This window comes from Lolium perenne, chromosome 4 (assembly GCF_019359855.2).
Source record: "Lolium perenne isolate Kyuss_39 chromosome 4, Kyuss_2.0, whole genome shotgun sequence".
Classification (NCBI taxonomy): domain Eukaryota; kingdom Viridiplantae; phylum Streptophyta; class Magnoliopsida; order Poales; family Poaceae; genus Lolium; species Lolium perenne.
Window position 1 is genome coordinate 221,992,734 of NC_067247.2, and position 19,293 is coordinate 222,012,026.

At 49.5% G+C, this 19,293-nt stretch overlaps 1 protein-coding gene across 1 annotated transcript; it reads right to left on the reverse strand.

Moving 5' to 3' along the window:
* Nucleotides 1–386: 386 nt before the first annotated feature.
* Nucleotides 387–3,296, reverse strand: LOC127294970 (uncharacterized). Its single transcript, XM_051324883.2, has 9 exons — nucleotides 2,946–3,296; nucleotides 2,790–2,849; nucleotides 2,605–2,673; nucleotides 2,396–2,488; nucleotides 2,200–2,304; nucleotides 2,030–2,107; nucleotides 1,553–1,678; nucleotides 933–1,026; nucleotides 387–850 (listed from the first exon to the last, which is right to left on the reverse strand). Exons 1-9 carry the CDS (start codon nucleotides 3,120–3,122, stop codon nucleotides 660–662), a joined length of 993 nt encoding a protein of 330 aa, XP_051180843.1. The 5' UTR covers nucleotides 3,123–3,296; the 3' UTR covers nucleotides 387–659.
* Nucleotides 3,297–19,293: the final 15,997 nt, after the last annotated feature.

The window sequence follows — 19,293 nt, forward strand, 5'->3', positions numbered from 1 at the left end:
ATGTGGCACTGGCACGCTCTTGGGTAAAGTTCGCATCGGCGTACACTTAGCTATTGTGTGTGAGCATGGAACTATTAAGTATCATGTCAGCAATTATTATTACTATGTTTTTGTATTATTATTCATTAATTTGTTAGTATTCAGAATAACCTCTCTTATGCAAAATTATTTTGCAGATTTTTTTTATTACTCCCTTTGTTTCAAATTAGTTGACACAGCTTTTCCAAAATGAGCGAACCATAAGCACTAGAATTTGAACATTGCTGTGCTAAAATGAACTAGAAGCATCAATCTCCACTAGTGAAGTATGGAGAGGCTGGGAAACTAGATGCTGGACATGCGGGCTGCTGCTTTGCAACCCTAAGTATGACACCTGAAAGTCGCCATAAAGCAAAACACATCAGAGCAAAACACATGAGAATTGTTTGCATGTATTCACGTTGTCTAAATAACATCAGCCGTAATGCAGAACAATCCTACAAAATTGACTCTCCTAAGCAGTTCCATGCGATTTTCATGGACTATCAGGCTTCCGTAGTCTCGATTAAGGCATGAACTCCCTTTCTTTTAAGTCTATACATATCCTGTAGAACTTAGTGCCAGGCCTTCATAACAACTAACAACTAAACAAAGGTCAAACTTCAGATGGTGGTGGTAACTTAAGATGTTCTTGATTTCCAAGCCTTTGACATTTTCTTCCCCATATAGCGGGCGGCAACCGCACCACCGGAGGCAAGCAGTCCACATACTGCTTGGCGTGCACTGGAAACCATTACGCGGCGTCTCAAAACCGTGCGGACATATCTTGCTGCCATATCTTTTGAAGCAACAATAGCATGGGTTGGCATTTCTACGAAGAAAAACCTCCATTACGATTTATTCTAGAATCGACATTAGAAATATGAATGCATCTACGCAACTAGCATTACTACCTTTGCTATTGGATGTCAGTCTTCCTTGCAGTTTCCTTTGGATTATCCATGGGAGAGAAGAAAACAGTTCACTTGTTGCAGATACACCACAATCCTGTGAAAATATAGCTCTAGTGATTATAAAGATATTCAAAAGAGGTATTTTTTTGATAAAGGGAATACATTAATATCGATAGATACCAAATACACCCAGCCTCTGCAACAACGCAATACTCTAATGGTAGTACGGATGCACACGGCCAAAAAAGAGAAAGAAAGCTAAGAAATAAAAGTCCCGCTACGGTATTCCAGCCCTAGCAGCAACAACACAACCACCACCAAGACAACACCTGAACTCCAGGCTGTCCAATAGCGATGCCTCCAAGAAATAAAAGGCTCTGGTAATTATAAAGATATTCAAAAGAGGCATATAAGCACATCTGCATGCACACACTGGTTCGTCAATCTAGCAAGGGATAAGGCTTAGGAAAGCGAAAAAAGAATATCGGAGAAGAGAAAAGGTTGTATAGATCTTTTGAATAGGTAAGTGTCAAAGCACGTACTAGGATAATGAGGTGTACAACATTAACAACATGATTTTTCTATTGTGCTGGTGCGCGTGAGTAAAAAGAAATAAAAACCTGTTTGAAAGCCTTTTGCTGTCCGTAAGTTGACGTCTTCAGTATCCCGTCAGAAATATACTCTTGCAGAAGGGGTCTGTACATCAATTGAAATGGCTGGAAACTACCCTCTACAATCTTCTTGACCTGAATTACAGCAGTCTGAATGAGCACCAAATAAAAATATATATAAGTTCCATTCATGTAATGCATTGTCTCAAGTTCATAGTTGCCATACTGGTGATTATGGCACAGTAAAGGCACCATACCAGATGTGTTGCTAAAGACACATTTGCAACTTACAAGCCCCAAAAGGACGCAACACGGACATTGATTCCTTTGCGGTTCAGTATGCAAAAGACATAACATGCATGCCATTTTCACATTTTGAAGTACATATAGGAGTTGGCTTTTGGACATCCCAATTGGCAGGATCACCTTTTTTAAACTCAAATAATTTGAGGGCTTATATGCATGGTTAACCTGCATTTTCATTACCTTATCCTTGTCTTCTGCAAATAACATTCTTAAATCACCCATATAAGATAGGCTGCAAATTTTGGCATATAGATCATACTGCACACAAAGGGACCAAAAAAGAGATCAAAACAAATACCACATGATTGACCAAATACTTCATTATTGTAAACATCAAAGCTGACACAAACCTCGGTGAACTCTTGTGGTAAAAGAAGCAGAGAAGCTGAAGTTGCCATTTTCAGATTAACTGTGTTAACCTTTCTTATATCCCAATTGTCGACAAGAACATGAACCTACATAATTCAATCATGTTAAATCAAACAAACCTTAGCGAACTTTTCAATCATGTTACGGCGGCAATGAAGAAGAGGGCATAATACATACAGGTTTCTGCAGTCGGCCGCTGAGGTAGAACCGGTCCCAGGTCAAGACATCCATCGCCAGGTCCTTGATACCTACCACCCCGTATTTTATCCTCTACATGCACAAAGCAGCAATTGTGAGTCAAAGTCAGAACTCAGTTCACACGCACATAGACCACGATGTAATCAAACAAAAGATACTACATCGAGGTAATCTCAGTTCTCAGCTACCTTGTCACTCCACTGAACAAACGGATTGAAGTACACCCCAGCGCCAACGCGATCTGCGAACCAAGTGACCTGAGCTTCCAGCAGATGACCACCAAGAACAAATGAATGGCAGCACAATTAGCCAGCCAATTAACCAGGTAACCAACCAAGTAGTGTAAATGATTTGGGGGGAATGGGAAGCGTACAGCGCCAGGCCCGCGGCGCGCCATCCAGCTAGAGTAGTGCTCTGGGTTCCTCTCCAAGTTCTGCGCCGACATCCAAATCAAAGAGGAACAATACAATTTGAGACAAAGAAGAGATGCCAAAAGAAACGAAGAAGGCTTGCCGGTTTGGGCAACTACCTCGGAGTGCCATTGGAGTGGGTCGGCAACGCCGAGAATGTAATCGACCATGGAGGTCTCGTCGGTGCGGGCATGGAGGAGGCTGGAGCCGTAGGCGCAGCAGAAGTCGACAGGCGGGAGGAGGTCGCGGAGCGGGCCGGCCAGCTCCAGCGCTCTCCCGGCAGCCGCTGTATCCATCTGGAACCCCGCGCCGCGCCGCGCGCCGAAGGGATGCGAGGAGGGAAGAGTCGTCGGTGGCGAGGACGGAGACGAGCCCGGAGAGTGGAAAGAGGAGGTCCGGTCTCCGGTGGGGGTTTTCGTGCCGTGCAGCAGGGCAAAGAATAGATCGTGCGTGGCCTTTGTTATTTCTTAGGGATTTACACAAAAATAACCCTTTTCTGAGAGTTGGCTTGGTCAGCCTTTACCTGACCAACTACCTAATACTACGCAGGCTCATCAAACAGCGCTTTTGAGCTTTCTTCAGGATTTGACCCGAACTGTTCGGCAGATTCCCACGCGTTATGCACCCGTTCGCCACTTTGTTCTCAACTATTCCGATTCCAGCAAACGGAGGCCGTTAGGTCAAAGCCGTAGCGCGCGCCCTGTAGTTTTGAAGCAGGGCGAGACAACTTTAGCTAGGAGCCTCTTTTCCTTCTGCCCAGCTCTTTTTCGTTCGCTCCCCTTTTTATTCTCTAAGGAACCCTCTCCTTAATGAGCGTAGATTGATGGACATGGCTTTTGTACCGGTCAATCTTTATATCCTTTCTGGCATAGTTTTGTAAAAGATCGGCAGGTGGCACAGACTGACCCTCCGGCCAAACTATTTCACAGACTGAGCGGCGCACACCTCACTGTGTGGCGTCCATGCGAGCGACGTCACTCACCCATCCGACGTGGCGTGGTCGATGCTGATGTGTGCTCCGCTCTGACGTGGCAAGATATGTGGTGCCGCTCCCATCGGCGCCGAAACGGTGGCGCCGCTCGATAGGGCGCCATACATCCACTTATGTGTGGCGCCCGAGCCGCCCCCAGCCCGACCCAGAGCTTCCTCTCTCTCTGTTTCACGTGAAGAACAAGGAGGCGGCCGGTGGTTCCTCCTCCCCTCCTCTCCCCCCCCCCCCCCCACCAAATCCACCACCAAATCATCAGATCTGCCCGGCCAATCTCTTTCCAATCCCTTCCCCAAGGTATTCTCCATCGACCCCCTTCGTTTCATCCATGATTTTCTCGGATTTAATTAGATTTTAACATGGAACCCTAGATATGAAAATCTTAGAAGTTGAATCCATGTTCTCATGTATCTATGTGTTGAAACCCTAGATTTGTTGGAACCCTAGACATCAAATATAAGTTGAATGTGTATGTGTAGGAACAATAGATATGTATGTAACCATATTCTTATGTATATATTGATGGGTTCGTTGCATGGAAAACAAAAAATTCTACCGCGAATAAGAACAAAACCAAGATCCAATCTAGGAAGAGGCAAGATCTAATCTATCAAGATCGAAGCAACGAGATGTATGTGAGACTAACCCTCGAAGATTCCAAAGCCTACGAGATTGGATCTCGTTGTTGATGTAGTCGATCATCCAGTGCTGCAATCCGGTAGCACTTCCGTACTCGGTCGTGCGTACGGTGTCGATGAAGCCCGTCCTCTCCCCGTTCCAGCGGGCAGCGGAGGTGTGGTAGATCCCCTCAGAATCCCAGCAGCATGACGGCGTGGTGGTGGTGGTGGAGGAGAAAAGCTGCAGGGCTTCGCCAAGCCGGTACAGCACTATGGAGGAGAGAATGGGCGGCCAGAGCTTGGTCTGATGGGGTGTGCGCCCCCTGCCCCCTCCCCTCTTTATATAGGGGGGTCGGTTTGGCCCCCAAAGCCCCAAACCCATCTAGGGCCGGCGGCCAAGAGGGGGGAGGGGATTTCTTCCCCCAAGTTCATCCCCCCTAGGGTTTTGGGGAAAACCCTAAGGGTGGCCGGCCTGGGCCTTGAGGGGCATGTGCCCCTGGCCCATTAGGCTAGGGTGCATCCCCTCGGCCCATGCTAGGCCTTCTAGGGTCGTGGGCCCACTGGTGTGACCCCCGGAACCTTCTAGAACCTTCCCGGTCTTTCACCGGAAAATCCCGAACTTTTCCGAAACCTAGAAATCAACTTCCCTTATATAAATGTTATTCTCCGGACCATTCTGGATCTCCTCGTGATGTCCTGGATCCCATCCGAGACTCCGAACAAACTTCGGACTCCATCTCATATTCTGAATCTACTTATGCGACATCGAACATTAAGCACGTCACCCTACGGTTCGTGAACTATGCAGACATGGTCGAGACTCCTCTCCGACCAATAACCAATAGCGGGATCTGGAGATCCATAATGGCTCCCACACATTCAATGATAACTTAGTGATCGATCATTTACATACGATACCGATTCCCTTTGTCACGCGATACTTTACTTGTCCGAGGTTCGATCATCGGTATCTCCATACCTAGTTCAACCTCGTTACCGACAAGTACTCTTTACTCGTACCGTGGTATGTCATCTCTTGTGACCTAGTCACATGCTTGCAAGCTAATCAGACGACATTCCTGATGGGTTCGTTGCATAGAAAACAAAAAATTCTACCGTGAACAAGAACAAAACCAAGATCCAATCTAGGAAAAGCCAAGATCTAATCTATGAAGATCGAAGCAATGAGATGCATGTGAGACTAACCCTCGAAGATTTCCAAAGCCAACGAGATTAGATCTCGTTGTTGATGTAGTCGATCATCTTGTGCTGCAATCCGGCAGCACTTCCGTACTCGATCGTGCGTACGGTGTCGATGAAGCCCGTCCTCTCCCCGTTCCAGCGGACAGCTCTATGGAGGAGAGAGGGGGCGGCCAGAACTTGGTCTGGAAGGGGTGAACGCCCCTGCCCCCTCCCCTCTTTATATAGGGGGGAAGGTCGGTTTGGGTGGCCCCTGTGGCACCCCCGGGATCAGGGTTAGACAAATACCAGATCTTCGTCTGACATAAGCCTAACCTAGAGCTCGAGAGACTACAGTGAGAGAATCGGTAACACAACAGTGACTCTACGACTCAAAAAGGTAATACAAGCTCATAACAGAGCAAAGAACCAAAGTATTACAAGCAGAGGTCACTGACCTGACATTACATCAATCAACGGAAGCGAAGTTATGCTATTAGACATAGCAAGATAGCAAAAGGCCTAAGAGGCCAGGAGCATAACGGCGACGTCCCAACCCATAGATTCCAGGCTGCCACCTGGGAACCCCAAGCTACTCGTCGATGTCGACTAGAAACCACCATCTGATGGAGCGACTTCTTCTGAAACAAAAGCATGCAAAGCTGAGTACAGGGACTCAGCAAGACTTAGTACAACCTTTTAGCAAAGCGGGTATGCGGGCTTTCTGTGGAGCTTCTTTTGGGTAAAGCCAATTTTCCTTTGTAAGACAAGAGAGAGGAGAAGCTCGACTACTCAGAATCTTTAAAAGGGGATAAGAGATCGATATCTCTATCTCTATTGATCATCATATTGTATCCACCAATCTTTATCATCTCGAACCACTATCCTCGGATTACCCCCTCAACACCCGGAGAAGGTATCCGTAAGCACACATTGTTTGCCAAGTTTTACGATGAGGTTAAAGTTCTCTATGATCTCCACGTCCGTTCCCAAGTCGTCCATAACCGTGGACACGGCTTTTCGAAAAGATTATAACCCTGCAGGGGTGCACAACTTTACCCACACGCGCCAACCGATTCTTAGTGCCAGTACATTAGCTCTCTTCCTTGGAAAGCCGGCAGAGAGTGGTTGACCACGACCTTTACATTGCTGTCGTCGAGACCATGAGTCACGCGCTAAGGATTGTTCCGCCGTAACGGGTCAAGTCCCGAAGTCGGTCCTTAACGATGTGAGGCGAGGTGGGTTTCCCCAGGGACTCTAACCCCAGCCACCACGGCCACGCTTACCTACCTGTATGCTATGCACCTTTTCACAAACGTTTTCGATGCATATGTCCAGATAACATGCAAACTATGTGACTCATGGAATCTACTAGGCAAGTTAGTGAGTCGAGAGGGTACCATAATAGGGCCTCGTGTGGTTGTACGCTCGGTCTTGGTTCAAGAGGCGAGAACTCGGTTCCTAGGGTCGGCAGAAACGAAACAACCCACCACATCCCAATGTGGCCTCTCGTCTGAGCCTTTAATCATGTTTATCAACATCTATATACTTACCACGTCAACCTGTCATGCTATTTCCATTTCATTGTAAGGCTCCAGTCCGAAGACCGGAGTAGTAGCGTAACAAACTAAGCATGGCTAAGCATAAAGATATAAAGGCTCTAACGATGCACACATGCCAAACCTAGTTATGCTAGGAGCAGTGGATCAGGAATTTTGAGGCTACAAGGGTGAAACATGCAACAGATAGGGTAACTCTACCTATCGATAAAAGACAGTTGAATCGCATGCAATATGAAGGAACCAGAGTAAAAGCATTTCGAAATCATAAATGAACCAGGCTAGGGCTTGCCTTTGTCCCTGACAAACCGAATTGGAGCTCCGATAAACTTGTACTTGACTGGTTTGGCGGTGGACAATATTGATCTTCGGTGCGGTCGTCCTTCATCGTCTTGCTCACGTGTTCTATCGGTCGCGAAGAAGCAGATACTAGAAATAGAGAAATAACAATCAACACATGGCATCGATGCAATGCGCATACAAGAATGATGATATGACATGTTAAAGTTATTGAAACTAACCCTAAGCCATCGTTGTCAAATTAAATGGAATTCGAATGCATAAAACATTGCATTTCGATGACTTCCATAAAGTGGTATTTCGTTGTTCTAACAAAAATGTTAATTGAAGTTGTTCAAAAATGCATGATGAAAGCTTAGATGGATAGGTTTCACTTTTCCGATCATTTTGACATATTATACACCTTTTTGTGAATTAAAATGAATTACTTATGAATTAAGCAAGAATTAAACATTTTCTGGAAATTAGAAAAAGGAATTGTGACGTGGGCATGATGTCATGATGACGTCAGCCACGCCATGAGCTCCCTGTGGAGCTCGGCCGAATTTCAATCCGCCGATCCAGAGGGCGATAGGGTCACGCGCTAGGGGGGAAAGGGGCAGCTCGACACGCGCTACCATTTGGTGGCGGCGCCGACGGCTAAATGTCACCGGAGCGACGCCGGCGACGACGAGCGGCGGCGGCCGGGGCAGATACCCGTCGCGGGTGGGGCTAGAGGGCGAGAGGGAGCAGGCCGAGGGCACCGGCGTGACGGGTAGCTCACCCTGAGCGCGACGGAAGCAACGGAGAGGCCGGAGGTGGTCGGACGGCGACGCCATGGCCGTCGGAGGAGGTGGCCGGCCGCGGGGAAGATGATGACGGGGCGGCCGATTGGAGCCTCCCCTCGTCGATTCCTTCGACGGGGAGGAGAAGTAGGAGGAGGCGGTGCCGATGGTGGTGGCGGTTGGGCGCGGGGGTGGCCGGAACGGCGGCACGAGGCGACGACTGCCGGCGGCCAGGGTTTGGTCGCACGCGCGAGCAGAGAGAGGAAGAGAGCGCCAGGGAGGGGAAAGGATGAGGATGAGAGGAGAGGGCGTCGGCAGCCTTATCTCCGTCCAGGGGCGGCGAGCGGCGGGCATCTCCTCGCCGGGATCGACGGCGGGAGGGCTGCCAGGCAGCTCTCTGCCTGTGTGAAGGAAGAAGACAAAGGCATATTTTCCCAAAACCCCCTGCCCTTTGTTGTTTTCCTAAAAACAATTAAAAACAGGGCTAAAACCATTTGTACTTATTGTTTTGGGCTATTTTTGAAAACATAAACTTCCAAAATTGTGTAGCAACATTATGTGGCATCATTGATCATTTCAAAAAAAAATCACACCACAAGATTTTGAAGGTTTGAAACATTTCAAATAGAGGTAGAACTTTGGAGTTTAAGGTTTCCACTTCATTTTGAAATGCAAATTTTTTTCTTAATGCATTCTAAATGATGCTCATGAATGCACAAACAACTCCTAATTAGGGTTTAGCAAAACAGGGATGTTACAACTCTACCCCCCTTACAAGAATCTCGTCCCCGAGATTCCTAAGGTAGGAAGAGAGAAGGTAACAAGGACTACACCGTCCTTCAACAAGCTTGTCGATACCACGACGATCTTCTATGTTGAAGAAGTTGATCTACGACACCATGAATGAAGCGCTTCATTTTCTTCCTGTGAGGTTGTTGCTCAACTGCACCTAAAGGAAAGAGGCAACAACTTTGGAACGATGGATCTTCACGAAGATCGAGTATCTCATGGTCAACTCATGGAAGAAGTGTTTAAAAACAACACTTGAGCTGACAAACATGAAACACGTCAAGATAATGGAGGATATGAAAGTAGTTTCAATTTTTTTGGTAGGCCATTGCTCCACACTTGACAAGAGTACAAAGGGACAAGATAGCGAAGAGTTTACTGCCTTTGGTACCATAACGAGGCACTCTTGGAGAGGGTGACTCGTAGAAGCACGGATGATTATACAACGAGAGAAACTTTAGACTTCATAATCATAGTCAATCTTCGGGAAAGGATACATGAAATGATTGTTGTCTACTCAAAAGGCTGGGGCCCTAAATGGCTGACGAATTCACACAACGTAAAAATTGATTGGAACTTCAGGTACTAACCAACGGAAAGGGAAGGGCAGTGGCTAGGGAAGTGCCAAGGATCAGCGGGGAGTGAATTTCTCCGAACGAAGTTGTTGTCACCGGAGAAAATGTTTTGTGGGATTGACCGAGAGACATTTAGCAGCACTGCTTATGATGTTCTCCTTGATGTTCTAGACACCAATATTAGGCTATTGATGAGCCTTCAATAGGTCATCAAGCAAAGGTGAAGACTTCAGAATTGAAAAGATATCATAAGGGCAACTCCTAGAATTAGTCGCACAAGATCCTTATGGGGAGTGGTTATTCTTGTTGTTTCAAGAGATTATGACACTAGACCTTCCGACTAATTGTGTTAACCACGACATCAATCTTGCCGGATTTACAAAAGAGACCCATGTCAAAAATCCTTGAGAAACACTAACTATCATTGCCGCTTGAGATTCAGCTTAGGTTAGGTGTAAGATATTTCAGACTCAAAATGTACGAATAGAAATTGCAACAACTACCACCAAGGTAAAGTTGCTAGATTTTCAAGATATAGACTATAATGTCAAGCTCCAAAATATTGAGCCAGATTGCGTAATCCATATGGTTGCGACTGCCAAAGGCAATTGCGCGCATATGAACTTGCAATGTAACACCTTTTGTCGAGGTTTTGACCACGGCAGATGCTACGGGGTAGCACATGAGAGGTGTAGAGCAAGGCGGCGTTGGAGATTCCGGAAACGAGTCGGCACACGATGTACCCAGGTTCACGTCCCCTCGGTGGAGGATCGCTACGTCCTGCTATAAATCACTATGATCATACTGTCGCCAGCGTTAGGCGACTTGCTTGGTGGAAGCCGCCGGAGGCGGAGGGAGAGATTGTATCTAATCTGAGATTACATGTGTGGGAATGTCCCCTCTAAGGGGTGCCCCTGGTGGCTTTATATAGGCAGCCAGTTAGGGTTTACAGGTATAAGGCTATTTGGGCCGCTACGCTTCATGGGCCTTCTGTAGATCCAGTCGCTCCGGGCTTCAGTCGCTCCGGGCTTCAGTCGCTAGGGCGCATGACCCAGTCGCCCGCCGACTGGGGCTGTCCTGCGCTCTTCTCAACTGGCGAGTGAGCTGGGTGATGGGCCCCCTTGGGCGCATCCCCATCAGTAGTCCCCGAGCGCGTCGTGGATTCGGCGCGGGCTTGAGGCAGGGCGCGAAGAGGCTTGGCGATGGGTCGAGGTGAATCGGCGATGGGCTCCTGAAACAGAGGAAACAATCGTGAAACATGAGGCAGTCGAAACGAGCCAGTCGGCGTAGGCCAATCGGCGAGAGCCAGTCGGCGAGAGCCAGTCGGCGTGAACTGGGCCGGGCGAGGGCTGCCGGCGAGAGCCGCCGGGCGTGAACCTGGCCGGCGAGAGCTGGGCCGGTGAGAGCTACGGCGTGAACTGGGCCGGGTGAGAGCGATCGGCGTCGAGGGAGTGCAGTGGCTTATGTAGACTGTAGTTGTCGGAGCAGTGTTAGTGTAGGCGAAGAAGTCGGTGAAGTCGCCAAGTTGACGGTGATGCAACCCAGCCATGTTAGACGGTGCTGGGGTACTCGATGCACCGATATCGACGGAGTCGCAAAGATGAAGTTGGCCGATCATCGGTGGAACGAATTCACGACGATGGAGTAGCAGCGTCTTCCTGGACTTGATGCCGTGAATCGACCGCTGATCATTGAGCTAGTGTGGTCTTCATGTTTTGGAGCATCGTAACCGCAGAAGCTCCCGAGCTAAGTTGTCCAATCATGCGTGCAGCGCACTTTGCTTAAACCTTATATCACTTGGACTGCTACGTGCCTTGGTACTCCTGGCATGGAGACGCGTAGACGAGCGATGCTGGTGTTGAGCCCTCCAGCATGTGCATTTCTCTGCAATGATGTATGATGTAGTCGTAGGAGAGATTGTTGATGCAGCGGTAGAGACGGACAGATGTTGAAGTAGACCGGCCGCAGCGGAGATGAAGTCTGAACATTGCGACAAGATGTTGTAATCGAACCAAGTCTGCAGGAGCTGTCTTGACTAGTATAGAATTCTTCTCATGCATGTAATCGACGGTCTGGCCGTTAAAATCCATGCGACTAGCAAGCTTGATTGGCTGATTCACGTGAGTACTAGTGGGGCACTCGAGTTGGCTTCGGATGCCGGCGGTTAAACAACGATGAATTGTCTCTCGCAACGGCGAACGGGGCATTCTTGACGTCGAGCCTCGTGCTTGAATTTTGTGTGACGATCGACGATGTCGGTGAAGTGGTTGATATAGACGGGCGGCGATGTGTGACGTGTCTGGTGCACCTTGGGGTCGCAATGCACGATGAGCTGTTGATGAAGATAGAACACAACGAGATGTCAAGCCGCTGGAACGACGCTCAGTGTATCCAGTGGGTGTAGTCCCCGAGGCTCGAGTCGGCTTCGATGGAGGCGGCTTGAGTCTTATTCTCCTTGATATCTCGGCGTGTCACCCAAGCGAAATGAGTCCGCGAGTGCGGCGAGAGCGAATCTCGGAGAGCAGCGACTGGTGAATCCCCGAGCGTGGCGATGGCGAGCTGCGGAGGCCGATGATGATGAGCCCGGGAGACTGACGACCGGCGATGATGAGCCCGGGAGACTGACGACCGGCGAGTCCCCGACCGTGGCGATGACGAGCCCGGGAGACTGGCGTCCGGCGAGTCTCCGAGCGTGGCGATGACGAGCCCGGGAGACCGGTGATGACGAGTCCGGGAGACTGGCGACCGGCGAGTCCCCGAGCGTGGCGATGAAGAGGTCGGGCGATCGGCGAGTAGCGTTGTCTGTAGCGCGCCGAGTCCCTCGAGCATGGCGAGTGGCGAGCCGCGGAGGCTAGCGAGTGGCGAGCCATGGAGGCTGGCGACTGGTGAGTCCTGGAGACAGTCGTCCGGCCAGTCCCCGAGCGTGGCGAAGGTGCAGGCGATGTTGATGGCAAGGATGGCGAGTAGGTCGCCACTGCTGGTGCTGTTTCTGCGGAAAGAAAATAAAACAATTGTTTTGTATGGGCCAGTGTTAGGGCGTTGAATTTGTAGAAATGTAATGAGCAATGTCGCTGTGGCGACTAAGTAGCTTTATGCATGTCGCTGTGTTCCCCAGTCGCTTAGGCGATCCCGATGAAGGCTACCGCTTGACTGTTTTCCTTGCTGAGCTGGGCGTCCCCAGTCGTAGTACGTAGTCATATAGCGCGAGTAGCAGCCTCATGGGTGGCGTTTATTTGACGCTGTTTTTTATAGCGTGCCTCTCGTCGTGGCCCGTGGGGCCAGTCGCGTGGCGACTCCAAAGGGGTTCTTGATTTGGCGTGTTTTCCTTGGCGAGCCGCGGGTCCGTTTTGCGGGGTCCCTGGTCGAAGTACTTAGCCGTTCAAGTCACCTGCCTAAGGTAGAGGAGGGCGATTAGTTTGCCTGATGACTGCGGAGGCGAGTCGCGTCTCGTGGCCCGGGAGGCCAGTCGCTTAGCGACCCCAAGGAGGGCTCCGTACTCGGCGTTTTTCCTGGACGCGTTGGGTCGCTGTGGCGACCTCGCTAGCGCAGTACTTAGCTTTTCAGGTCGCTCTGTCCAAGGTAGAGAGGGACATGGGTGCCCGGAGGCAGAGCCGAGCCGGTCATCTTGGCCCGTAAGGCCGCCGAGCGTGCGACTCCAATGGAGGTCCTTCCCCTGGCGTCGCAGTGGTCGAGCCGGAGCTCGCACTACTTAGCCAGTTCGGGCTTCTCTGCCAAAGGTTGATGACGGCAATTGAAATTTCATCCCGAAGGAAGAGGACACCCAGTGGTGAGGTGCGCGGCATGGCGCAGAGCTCTCTTTGGCGACTCGGAGTTGGCGAAGTCGACGCAGCGGACATGGTCTACGCGGCGGACTGGGCGCGCTGTGGCGCAGTGGCGAGGTCGGGCGACCGGCGATTGGCGCTGGCGGGAGCGCGCCGAGTCCCCGAGCGTGGCGAGTGGCGAGCTCGGGCGACCGGCGAGTGGCGCTGTCGGAGCGCGCCGAGTCCCCGAGCGTGGCGGATGGAGAGCTCGCGACCGGCGAGCGGCGCTGTCAAGAGCGCGCCGAGTCCCCGAGCGTGGCGGATGGCGAGCTTGGGCGACCAGCGAGTGACGCTGTCAAGAGCGCGCCGAATCCCCGAGCGCGGCGGATGGTGAGCTCGGGCGACTGGCGAGTGGTGCTGTGTGGAGCGCGCCGAGTCCCCGAGCGTGGAGGATGGCGAGCTCGGGCGACCGGCGAGTGGCGCTGTCAAGAGCGCGCCGAGTCCCCGAGCGTGGCGAGTGACGAGCGTGGCGAGTGACGAGCTCGGGCGACCGGCGAGCGGCGCTGTCTGCAGCGCGCCGAATCCCCGAGCGTGGCGGGTGGCAAGAAAGACACCAGCCCGTTTTGCGGTGGCGACGAATCCACGACGAATGAGGCCTTGAGCCTCGCGAGTAGGTGGTGCTGCGGCGACGTGGCGAGCCGAGGCCGCCACAGGCGAGTCTACAGCGGGCGAGTCCATGGCGGGCAAGCACGCGACGGCTGGTTCGCCGATGAGTCCGCGCTGGGCGAGTACATGCGTATTGATAGCATCATGCAAAAGATCAGTATGAATAAATTAATTATTTAACAGAATAATTACTGAAATTGAGAAAGTAGACGGATGTCAGATCCATCATCACCGCCCCTATGCAAAGCATGAAGGGCCGGTTCATTGCTACATCGGGTCGATGGCTTGCATGCACATGATCTAGCCAACTCAACTTTCTCTTCCTTGCTGGACAAGATCACGTTGGCTTAATTTTCTTGGGACATGATCCGTATGATGCCAAGATGATCAACCTTCTGCTGCAGCTCCTGTCGTGAAACAACAGGCTATTGCCGACCAACGATCAAGTGATTACATGAATAAAGAGAAACAAGTACAACTGCAATAAGGTGTATTTATGAAATATAATAAACACTTGTAAAGACATGAGACTTGTGGATTAATAACACGCATTGTTAAATGACCGGTCAGCAGTATGAAAGGTTTATGCGTATCTTTTCATGAGTAGGCAGACCTCCAGCATCAAACGCTTGCCGGGTAACAGGGACGCGATGCCAGCCGTTGAATCCGGGGACAAGGTTGGCTTTTTGGTACCCAGCCTCACTACTTCGACGGACGCGAATAAACATCAGACAAAACCGAAACCGATCCCAATTATGGTTATGTAGTCCGTAAGAGAATTGTATGCGACTGCGTGATCGACTTTGTAGATTGAACCAATATGTAGATATGTTTTAAACTTGTACATCATATACGAATATGTAAATGAACTTAGCTGTTAAACTCTGGCAGCGCCGAGCGTTGCGAGCCGATGGTGACGACACGGCGGGCGAGTGCGTGTCGGCGGTCCGCGCTGGCGAATCCGCACTCGGCGAGTCGGCGGCGGGCGGATCTGCACTGGGCGTGTCCGCGCTAGGCGAGTGCGCGGCAAGCATAGGACAATCGCCGGATCGCCTCGTCTCCGTGGATAAATTCTTCCGTGGCATGCACATAAGAAACCACGTATGCCGGATTAGATTAAGGCTTAATAAAATAGTTAAAGGTAGAACACAACAAGGAGAATATAGATTGAATAAAAGAAACCAATCAATGCGTCGATCATGTGCGCTCCCTTTTTTCCTGGCTGTTTCATCGAGCATTGCTGCTTTCATATGAATGAGCGGAGAATTTCCTCACGCCATGGGGCAGCAATCCTGAAGGAATTCATGCATCGGAAGATGCGGCGGATCAAGCCACGCGTGTGCGCATCGGGGGCGCTGCTGATCATCTCTGCTGATCATCTCGGAGAGGCAGACGCAATCTAGCTGCTTTTTTTTTTCTTGTTCTTATAGTGGCCAGGCTATTTACATGCCTCTTTTCTTTCCTGGCGGGGCTGCGCGTGGTTGCGCGCATGTCGGTCGTGGCGGAGACATGGATGATCGTGACGACGAGTAGGTGGCGACGAGTCCGCGGCCGGCGAGTCCATGGTAGGCGACGGGCGAGTGCGCGATGGCGGATCCGGGCTGGCGAGTTCGCGCTAGACGCGTCGTCGGCGAGCAGCCCCGCGTCATGGCATGTATCCAAACAGCCGAGTCGGCACGCCTTCCATGATCGATTTGTTTCTTCGGGACTCCATTGTAAACCAAATAGACATGCACGCACCACGAAGAATTAGAAACGGGTAAGATAGTAAATTGAGAGAGCAATTATTAGTAAAGAGAAAGAAATAAATTAGACAGAGAAAACCAATCTATGTCCGTATAGAGTTTTCCTGCTGGATTTGGGTCTTGATCCCGTGGTGTGGGACGCCTGCTGCTGCTTTACGCGGAAACAGCTTTCGATCGATCCGGCTCTCCATACCGGCTTTTGTCAGCGAAGAAAGGAACCGCGTTGGGTTGAACTCTGTCAACAAATTCTTTAGGTAGTGCATGCACACGAAGAGGCAACATGCAAAAGTATTAGATCTGATACAGTAATAACTGATGCGGCAATTAATGGGAGAGAGAAGGAGATGGGATTGTATAGAAAAAAACAATCTGCCGTGCTCATCAATTCCTTAAGTCTTTGACCGGCCTGGCAGAACTCTTGGGATGCAGGTTGGATTCTTTTCACGCGCGCACAGCTCCGAGTAGAAGCCTGCACACCGATCGCACGAGAGCAACCCGCGCGTAGCTCCAGCCGTTCCGATGTGCCGATCAGGATTCAAGGCGATGTCGTGGCTTTTCCGATCTTGAATCTTGGTGGCGACTCGGACGCGACAGGATCAGCCACGCCGCCGCGAAGTCGCTGACCACGGAATCAGCTGAAGAAAATGGATCGGCCAGATGCGATCCGGCCGCCATCGGAGACGAGGATGGGTCTCGCCCGGATCACCACTCCAAGCACCGCATGCCCCACGGTGGGCGCCACTGTCGAGGTTTTGACCATGGCAGATGCTACGGGGTAGCACATGAGAGGTGTAGAGCAAGGCGGCGTTGGAGATTCCGGAAACGAGTCGGCACACGATGTACCCAGGTTCACGTCCCCTCGGTGGAGGATCGCTACGTCCTGCTATAAATCACTATGATCATACTGTCGCCAGCGTTAGGCGACTTGCTTGGTGGAAGCCGCCGGAGGCGGAGGGAGAGATTGTATCTAATCTGAGATTACATGTGTGGGAATGTCCCCTCTAAGGGGTGCCCTGGTGGCTTTATATAGGCAGCCAGTTAGGGTTTACAGGTATAAGGCTATTTGGGCCGCTACGCTTCATGGGCCTTCTGTAGATCCAGTCGCTCCGGGCTTCAGTCGCTCCGGGCTTCAGTCGCTAGGGCGCATGACCCAGTCGCCCGCCGACTGGGGCTGTCCTGCGCTCTTCTCAACTGGCGAGTGAGCTGGGTGATGGGCCCCCTTGGGCGCATCCCCATCACCTTTGAGTCATTGTGGGGACATCAAATAAGATAATGAAGTTATTAAGCTACTTCTCTTTGAACAAACCAGTCAGTGGCTTGGTGTGCATAGAGAAACTTTTCAAGGACTGGAGGTAACAACCTTCCATCTCAAGAATACTTCGCACATGCCTGACCGACTTGCGATGATTCCCGAGGAAAACAAAGGGAACTCTACTCGGATCCACGACGACATCTTTCAGCAAATGCACGTGAACCAGAGAAGATCACTTCCAACATCTAGAACACATACTTTGTGATGCCACAAAGATGATTCTAAAAAGTTTCCAACATTAGTGCCAATTGTTCAATATGAATCTCTTTAAACATGGAGGGAATAAGAATGTCATCGATGGGCTCAATAACAAACTTATCAAGATACTCCAATGAGAAACTCATATTTTGCATGAACGAGGCAGAAGTATTGGTCAGACCAAAGGACATGAAGGTATACTCAGACGATACACTATGAGTATAAGCATCGTCAAGATAGTCCTTGAAACTGACTTTGATTTGGCGATAACCCAAACTCAAATCAAATATGGGGAAGATAGCATATCCATAAAGGAGATACCTTCTGACTTCAACACAAACAACACTAGACATCCCTTTATGAAGGAACAAAGTTGGATAGACCTTTTGTCTTTCAACTCTCCAAGTTGTTGATTAAGCTCAACCAGCTAGTCCAGGGTTATCTAGCACGGTTCTTGCAGAAGGAGTAGTTCAATGAACCAACATACTCATGAACTCGACAACACGGTCATGTGACAACATGGCGATACTTCTAGAAAGACAACTAGAATATCACGAACCACCGGTATATCACTGAATTCAAGAGGGAATCTTGCTTTACAAAGCAAACGATATGGTCTTGAGAGCTTCGGCGTTAGCCTAAATCTTTGACCAAAAAGGTGCGCCTGAACAAATGGACTTGACAGCACAATCAAACTTCGCTTAGTGATTGGTTAACCAATCATGCTAGGGATGACACAATTGTCCTTGGATTTCAAAGCAATGAGAATTGCTAAGAAAATCTCGGATAGCCACATCAATAAATACACCCCAACATTCCCAAGCATGGACAGCTCGAAGGAAGGGTGAGTAAAGATATGTAAGAGCATCACTTCATCAATAAGGCCATGATACACAACATGACCTCATAATATAAAAGAGGGTGATACTCTAAGGTAGAACAGAACAGAAGCTAATGAGGCCTCTTAATCTGCGGATTACAACACTTTGACGAAGTCATAGAAATGGACAAGGTACTGGAGTTTGTTTCTCCTGACATACCGAAATGGAAGTTCTTGATGAACCACAAGAGTAATATACACTGGGGACACCAATGCACATTTACACTTGGCTGCTAACTAGCAGACAAAGGTCGGAAAGCAACTAAAGAGGAAGAACACAGTCAGGATCAGAATTCCTGAGAGGTAGATGCACAAGATAACACTTTTGTGAAACTCATGCTCAAAAAGGGAGGTGTGGCGGAGTCACAGACATAGATGCGAGACTCACAAAGAGAATTCTTGTCGTGATCCATTTGATTCTATAAAAGAACTTCTGCGATAGCTAGTGGATGGAAAAGATATTTATTGCCGCAGTTCAACACTATAATATCCACAAGCTTGGAAATAGGTTGATGTGGATTTAGCCATCCCGTTGTAATGTATGAACATTAACACCGGTGATTTATGGAATGGATCTTGGGTTAAAGGCCAGCTTCATGTACTGAGATTCGTATACTAGAATGCAGCACAATCGGGGACCTTCGGTTCAAATCCAAGGGTTAAAACTCGAGAAAGGAGTAACTACTACCAAGTGACACAAAGGACACTACGATATAGTAATCACGGTGTAGCATCTAGAAGCAATGCATAGCCTCCAAACTACCCAAACAAATAAGAAGGAGGCAAACAAGGTGAAAGGAAACCTCGAAGCCTAGAACAGAATGATGTGGAACCCACAAATTAGAGAGATCGTGATGGAAAGAGATCTCTCTATCAAAACAAACAAACAAAGAGGAAGAAAAGAACACACACAACTCTAGAGAACCCTGCACTAGGTCAACTGGTTTAGAAACAACATGCCTTCGAGGCACCTAAGTTTGAAAGACTAGAGACGATAGAAATTTTTTCAAATCAACACAAGGTAAGGCACCTTAGAATTAGAGCGATACCAGATAAGGAGTAAAAAGAAGCCTAATCAGATTTTCGCAAATACTTTTAGCTTTCAAATAGTTTTCACAAACACTAGACTCAACA